General features: G+C 35.2%; 1 protein-coding gene across 1 annotated transcript; it reads left to right on the forward strand.

The window, feature by feature from the left end:
• On the forward strand, positions 7,322–8,205 carry LOC104771331 (glycine-rich RNA-binding protein 8-like). Its single transcript, XM_010495847.2, has 2 exons — positions 7,322–7,496; positions 7,605–8,205. The coding sequence occupies exon 2, from the start codon at positions 7,673–7,675 to the stop codon at positions 7,955–7,957; it is 285 nt and encodes a 94-aa protein (XP_010494149.1). The 5' UTR covers positions 7,322–7,496; positions 7,605–7,672; the 3' UTR covers positions 7,958–8,205.

An 8,512-nucleotide genomic window follows, 5' to 3' on the forward strand; every position in this document is an offset into this window, starting at 1 on the left:
AATCAGCCATAAAACAAATATAAATCAGACATTACCGGAACTTTTGGTGGATCTTTTGATGTCTGAAGTTCCTGTCCATGTCCCAGGTTATTTAGTTCCTGTCCCAAAATTAAAGTCTGGTCACTCGTGCTCTTTGGAAGCACGAGCTCTTTCATCTGTTTGAGGTCCGTCACAAAAGATCCAAGCCTGGTTTCAATCCTTTCATCCATCTTCTTCTCCAGATTCGCCGATACATTTTCAATGTTCCTATCAACGGTGTCAAACCTTGTGTATAACTTAGAGATCAATTCGTAGATAGTACTAACCGACTCATCTTCGATAGTTCTAACCGACCCATCTTCCCCAACATCTTCCTCCTCACTTACCTTTTTTCCTTTCTTCTTCCTCCCCTGTGCAACTCCTTCACTAGTTTCCTGACTGTTGGAAACTTTCATCTTCTGGACTTTCCGCTTCTTTGCGGGAGGAGATTCAGACTCAACAACTGCTTCAGCTTTCTTTTTCTTTTTCTTCTTATCACTCCCCTTAACATCCCAAAAACCTTTAACAAACGTATTCATATGTATGTCTTCGATCATGCGATCGATTGCTGGGTTGTCTTCTTGTTCTGGCCACGAATGAAATAGCTCGCAGCCATTTTCCTTCATAATCATATTAATCACACGCAGCTGTAACATAAGAGATTATGAAACCCATCAGTAAGTTTTAACTCAGTCATTACTAATGAAAGCAAAAATCAGTCATTACTAAAACATAACTCAGCCAACACTAAAGCATAAATCAGCCATTACTAAAACATAACTCAGCCGTTACTAAACAATAACTCAGCCATAACTAAATCATAACTCATCCATTACTAAACAATCACTCAACCAGATATAAACCTTACCTCACCAAGCGCTTTGATCTCTTCAGCTATTGCGGTTTCCAGCGATGAACGTGTACGGTTTCCACCCTATTGAAGCATCGGTATGCCACCATCTTCAGCTGATGCATTCCCAAACCGTTCTCCAAAGCATTTGTTGGACTCATACGCCCAAACCTGTAACACGGGTGTAAACCCACTGAGGGTGTACGACTTTCCCGTATGGTACAACATCTTTATGGAATCAACAAGAGCTTCAAATGCTGACCGACCCCACGGATACGTCTTCATTGCTTCATCATCAAAAACTCTTTTGGCACTTTCATATGGAATTCTAGAGTTATGATGCAAACCATAAAGTCCAATGTGTTGAAGAAGCAACAGCCCCAACCATTTACGATGATCAAGGTTAACCCATCCCCGGCACACTTTTAATGCTTCCCTGAGTTCAAGTAGCGTTGGACCTGCCCCACCAGGCACTTTCAAAAGTCTGAAGAAATCTTTGTGTTCCTCTTCAAGTTCAAACCGTTCAGTAGGCATTGGGTCTATGTTTAACCCCGTCAGAAAATGAAACTCATTCAACCCAAACCTGATAGGTTGACCGCCGACCACAAACCAAAGCTCCTTCTTATGTACCCTTAACTGGTTACATAGTAGGAAATGAACAACCTTACCAGACCAGACGAATTGGCTATCAACTAGCTTAGAGATTATTCCAATAGGTACTTTCTTCGTTTCTTCCCACGCATCCAGTCCTATTGATTCCCTAATCTGAGGGAATTCTTTCATCCTGAAATTTGTGTTTATATCTCTAGACTCTATTTTAGCGTATAGTCTTGGGGGGTAATCCCTTGCTTGTTCTTCAGAAGAAATAATCACCATCGACATCTGTTATAGTTCATAAGCAAATCATAAAATAAATCAGCCATAACATAAAACAAACTCATACACAAAGCATAACATAACTCAGCCACAAACACATAACTCAGATCTAAAGCACACAATATCTCAGTCACAACTCATCCGTCCGCAAAATAAAACAAACAGTAAATCAGCCATCAAATCGAATAAATCTAACAAATCAGCCACAAACCCTAAAATAACTGAGCCGCAACGTAAAAAAAAAACTAAACCAGCCATCGAATCGAATAGATCTAACAAATCAGCCGTCATTAACAACGGCGACTCCAGCCGTAAATCATCGAAAAAACCCACATTCAGCCGAAAAACTCAAAACTAAACAGTCGACACATACCGGATAGATGAAGACGAAGAAGACGAAGAGAAAGAGAGAGCGACGACGAAGAAAGAGAGTGCGACGACGAAGATAGAGAGAACGAGTAAAGACGGTGAGAGATAACAGCGAGAGATGACGGCGGGAGATTGACGGCAAGAGAGTAGACAACAACAGAGTATCGCCAGCGACAAGAGACGACGAGAGTTTCGATATTTTTTTTTTCTGCGGTTTCTGAACAGTTAAAACCTATTCACTTTCCCTCTCTTTGATATAAACAAGAAAACAAAACTGTGGATCTAAAAAAAAACTGCGATCTAAAAAAAAATTGCTTAATGACTGTGTTAAATCATATCTGATGTGTATTTTAATTTGCTGATGTGTATTTTTTTTTTTAATTTTTTATTCAAATTCGAGAAACAAAATCCAAGGGGTAATTTGTAATTACACCCAAGGCACTAAACATTCTAGTAATTTTCAAAAAATTTATAGATATGAGTNTTTTTTTTTTTTTTTTTTACTCAAATTCGAGAAATAAAATCCAAGTGGTAAATTGTAATTACACCCAGGGCACTAAACATTCTAGTAATTTTCAAAAGATTTATAGATCTAAACCAACTTTTGGATAACATTTGAGTAATTCTTTCTACATTATATAGTAGAAAGAACCATATATAGAAGATAGAATTGTTTAAGAACTCCATACAAGGGCATTCTCTAGAATCAAAAGCAATAAAAATACAAAGATAGATAGTGATATCGATACTAGGGACTTGAGAGCTATGAACCAATTGCTAGCTAGAATTTTGGACCCTGTGAGATCAAGGAGTAACAATGCATCTTCCACGGGCATTGCCATGGATAAGAAGATGACCACTGTCTTGAAATGAAGACGAAACGGCATTGAAAATGACAAAGCTGAGGATCTCAGCGAAATGAGAGTGCCTACATTAGGTAGAGCTTTGCCAAGGATTCGAGCATGGTTGAGAGTGCTCTGTTTTTCAGTAGATAGCAAGGTTAATTCGGTTCTAGGGTTAGATAAGATTTGCTTGAAGAGGTTGCGGTAACCATCACTCCATGGAGTTGAGGTTATAATGCCAATATTCTTCAAGGTTTTAGGAGGGAACTTCATAAAGTTGATGTTTTGCAAAGTATAAGGCTCGGTACACAGGGGAGGTGACAAAAAGAGGTTGTTGGAACATCGGTAACCACCGATCCATAGGGACGGGATCATAATGCCGAGTTCCTTCAAGCTATCGTCTTTGAGAGTAATATCCCTAAATGATTCTAATAACCGAGTTTTCAGATAACTCTTAAAACAACCTAGTAATATTGGTGACTTAAGATCCAAATGAAGTCTTCGAACAAATGAAACCATTAAGTTACACAACAATTGACTAGCATGGGGAAGAGATGAGTTCACATACCTCATAATAGTGTTTGTTAATTTGATGTTTTTTACCGACTTTAAAATATTTATGTTAAGAAAAATTAAATAGTAGTAGAGTTCATATAGTAGTTTTAGGTACAATTCAAAGTTGTATCTATAAAACAGAAACAAGGATGAATTAGCCATTTTCCCTAATTTTCCCTTATAATACTATTTGTATGTATGGGTCTTTAATTTCTACTTATGAACATGTGATCACATATATATATATGTGTATATATATAGTATATTTAGTTACCAGAATACCAAATAAATAAATGTTTGGAAGTACATTTGTTTATATTTTTAGTTTAAGAGTTGGTAAATTTGCTTATGTTTTAGATTTGAGTTTTTTGGCTTTGTTTTTCATATCTTCTGTTTTTTCAATTAGGACCTATATTCCAAAAAATACTCTTTTTCTGCAGACTATAACTCCAGAGATATTTGTATCATCTGCCAGCTTAAGTTTTTCTTTTTTGGGCTTTGTATTTCACCCTTAGTACTATATAGGAAAAAAGATAGTCAGCTACCTCAAGTATCACGGAATGCATGGCCACACATGCGAACTATGGTAAAGGACATCCAATTACACGACCTATATGTAATACATGGCCACATGTCTGAAATATATGACATTATGTGCGGAACACCATACACATCAAATCTCGACAAAACGGACGATTTGCATCGGTGTTGACTCATAGTTGACTCATCGGAACCATTTTAAAACCCGATCGGACTTACTGACCAGAACCCGAGAACCTGACCCGGTTGAGTTTTTGGGTAGATGTTATTGGACCGACTTAAAGGAGAAGTCGAGAGAGCTCACAGCCAATCTCACAAAAATTGACCTCCTTTGCCCTTAATGAAAATTGCCCTTTAAAAATTTTCGAACAAGCTTTTCTCACCTATTTAGGTTGCTGAAACGCACCACATTCATCCTCATACTTAAGATTACTAATTTGCCATTAATGAGATTCAAAATTGGACCTTTTTACCCTTTTCTAAGTTTTTAAATAAAAATAAATAAATAAATGAAAATTAAAAAAAATATAAAAACGAAAATTGATTTACAAAATCGGGAATCTAATATATTTATATGCAATATCTCTCTTTCGAAAAATGGAAGATAAATATTAAAATATATTATGAATATTCGTTTAAAGAAAATTACTGTTTTTTGAAATATTAAAATGGTAAAGATAATTATGACGGTTTTCCTTCTAAGCTATATATATATAGAGGCTCAGCCAAAACAGTAGAAGTTGGATTCATTAAGCTAAACATATATAGTTTTGAGTGTATATATATATATTTTTTATATTGTCCTGTTTCTAATGAATCAATATTTTTTTGATTTTTTGTTTATGTTGATGTAGTATCGATATGTTTTTGGTGTTTGCATAAATTAAATTTTATGCTGCTCTAATTTTTTTTTGTTATGTTGAAATATATCGAAAAATTTACTGATTTTGTGTTGTTTGATTGTGTTTTAGGTCTACCTGTGACTAATCCTGGATGCTTTTTTTGTAGATCAAAAACAAGATTGGACAAAGAAATCGATGAGGCAAGCAAAAAAAATCAAATCGGTGAACTACAAATCTTTTATCATTCCAAAACAAGAAAAAACCCTAATCTATTATCATGTTCTCAAAATTATATAGATTTTTTTTTTTTCTCAAAATAATATTTGTATTATAATTTTGGTGCTTTATTTGATTGCACCGGATTTTGATTTTTAGTTTCTTATGTAGTGGTTGTTTGTTTATATCACATAATTATTGTTGTTGCTTTTTCTTTCTATTAAGGTGCTAATGATTTTGTGATTTAGTTTTCAATAACCTTTGATTCGATTATAGAAGTTTACCTTGGGATTTTGGAACTACAAATCATGGTGGTTTTTGAAGTGTTTGAGAAGATGTCTACATACAAAGAGAAGAAAACATCGGAACTCGATGATGGAGAGATAAAACTAAATTAAAAAGGTATCATTTGGTTTAATTTTTTTGTTCCTTATGTTCTTTTTTCCCTTTTTCCTTTTTGGAATTTTATTTGGATTCAAAATTCACAAGTACTCTAGTATTTGAGGTGCATGGTTGATAGGACTATATTTTTGATATTGAACTGATATTTGAATCTTTCAGACGAAAAATCCTAATTTTTAATTTTTTTATCAGTTAGCTTTCTCTCTTTCAATAAGGTTTTCCTGAACCCTAACAATCCATCTTCGAGCCGATTTGTGACTCACATGTGATGGTAAAAAGTACGCTATTAAACAGTTATCTATTACGCTTGCAACTCCTTTTTCAATTATCTAACCAACCCTTTCCATCAATCGACTTTTAATAAAGATGCTTATGTTGTGACTCCGCCTTCGATCTCTAGACTTCACCAACCCCCTCCATCGTTCCTTAGCTTCTCTCAAGGTCAGTTCTTCAAGTCTCTTATCCTAATTCAGTTGCACATTCTCTCATATAATAATCTCTCAGTGGTGTCCCTTTTTCCTCAGCCGCACACAGATGACCTCCACATAGAGGTGGCCTCAAATCTCCAAAGCATGACTCATCCTGTCTTCTGGCTCTAATCTCCGCCTGTTACTTTGTTGACCAATATAGTCCTTGCTTCCTGGCTGCCTGTTCAGAGCCCCATCTACTCAAGGCCAAGGAATAGCTGAAAGAGTTTTTAATTGCAACCAAGAAATAAACTTCAGAACCGAATCAAAGTCGCTTCTGAAGGGAAAGTCGCTTTTATTTTCTTCTTCTTCTTTTCGGGAGAGCCGAAAACGCAAGACATCTCAAGTCGGCCATCAAGGAAGATAAAGAACATTGGACATCCTCTTTGAAAACTGCAGATGGTGATGGACTATGTTGAAGTAGTTCAACGCTTTCTCCATCTCGCCTCCTTCTACTCAAGCTTCCCTTAGTCTTTTTCCTTTCTTATGACTAATCCATCCCAAACAGTCGCTATCTTCGTCATTTTAGCTCGATTTATTGCTGGGATGTGCATTTATAAGGATCCAAATCTCGCTCGATTTATTAAGATTCAAAATTTTCATAGATATTAATGGTGTTTAATTAGGATCCAGTCCCGTCTCATTAATATTATTGACCCGTACAAAACTATAAATAATTTAATTTCACAAGTATATAAAAAAATTATTTTTAAAAGTATCTCAAGTTATGTACAAATTTATCAAAAATAAAGTAGGTAGACATTATGCCTTTGCACCCTAAGCATGTGTTTAAAGCCGACACCTGTATGTGTGGAATAATCACGTCACTAAAGCATGCAAATTTGGATATTACAAGAAAGATATACATCTAAAATAAGTATTAAAATATATCTGAACCTAACAAAATTATTTTCATAAACCTTTAATAATATTCCGTATACATCTAGAGGAAATGAAAAATTTGATAAGGATGAAGATAAATATATATTAAAAAATATAGAAGGTTAAATGGATAATGATGAAAATAAGTGTTGTTACGTTATTAACATAAAGATGGAGATAAAATGAGTGTTATTTTAGGCTGATTTTTTTTTGTTTCAAAATAAGTGTCATTTTAGATTTTCAATGTAATATTAAACATAAATTTCCAACTTTAACCTCATATTCATTGAAGAATATCAAGAGTCAATGTCAATTTTAAGGATATAAATGATATTTTAATATATTTTCTTAATTTGTGTGTAAAGTATCAAAATGACATTTATTATGAAACGGAGGAAGTATAAGTTATTAGTATTCATATCCGTCAACTACTAAAAATGTGTTGTGAAAGTGGTTCGTTTAGCTAAACATATTGTTTTGAGAGTATAATACTGATTATATTATTTTATTTTATACGTATATACACAAATATTATAAGAAAGCTGACTTTCTATATTCATTATATTATTTGGTTAAAATAATATAATCTTTGTGTCTAATATATTATTTACCCCTCTTGAATAATTTTGTCCCATCGGTACGTTCATGTTCTTGATTTTATGAGCTTTTCATCGTCTTTTTTTTTCAGTGTTCTTTGATTGGTTTTCTGCTGATTTGTGTGGATCTGTTTGATTTTTGTTTACAGATTATTAACGATCGTGAGACTGGAAGATAAGGGGAATCGGATTCGTCACCTTCAAGGACGAGAAATCCATGAGAGATGCTATTGAAGAGATGAACGGGAAAGAGCTTAATGGCCGTACCATCATTGTGAATGAGGCTCAATCCAGAGGAAGCGGCGGTGGTAGAGGAGGCCGTGGTGGCGGCAGTGGTGGTTACCGTAGCGGTGGTGGTTACGAGAGATGTAGCGGTGGTTACGGATCTGGTGGAGGCGGCAGTGGCCGAGGTGGATACGGTGGTTGCCGTGAAGGCAGTAACGGTTACGGAGGAGGTGATGGTGGCTACGGAGGAAGCGGTGATGGTGGCAAAGGCTGGTAATTGAAGATATTGTGGTTTGGTGCTGCTCAGTATTTGGTTTAGATTTGGTTTGTTGGTTTATAATTGAGTTTCCAGAGTCACAACGTTTAAGTCATGACGTTTTGGTTTGTGACGTTTCATCCAAGAGTCACAAGTTCTAAGAGACACAAATCATTATGATGTAATGTCTGTTTGTTTTCTATATAAAACAGTTTTGTTGTTGATGTATGTAACAAGTTTTAGTTGATCGAAGTTTATATTTGTTCTTATCTTATAAAATAGACAAAGGTCTCTTAGTCTGTTTTGTTATTCTCTTCTCTCAAAATTATAACATGGTATCAGAGCTTATGTTGGTCTTGGAGCCTGTCCAAGCAAAACAAAAATAGAAGAATTCCGCTGCACGAAGAAGAAAATGATGGAGACAACAAACCAAGGGTGAGAAGAAGAAGAAAAGAAGATCGAAATAGGAAAAGATGGTGGTGACAAGAGAGAGTACTATTTCACAAACGTTCACAAACAACACCATTATTTTCACAAGTAGTACGTGAAGCTCCAAAGGGATGAAGGAGATAGAAA

This window comes from Camelina sativa, chromosome 20 (assembly GCF_000633955.1).
Source record: "Camelina sativa cultivar DH55 chromosome 20, Cs, whole genome shotgun sequence".
NCBI lineage: Eukaryota > Viridiplantae > Streptophyta > Magnoliopsida > Brassicales > Brassicaceae > Camelina > Camelina sativa.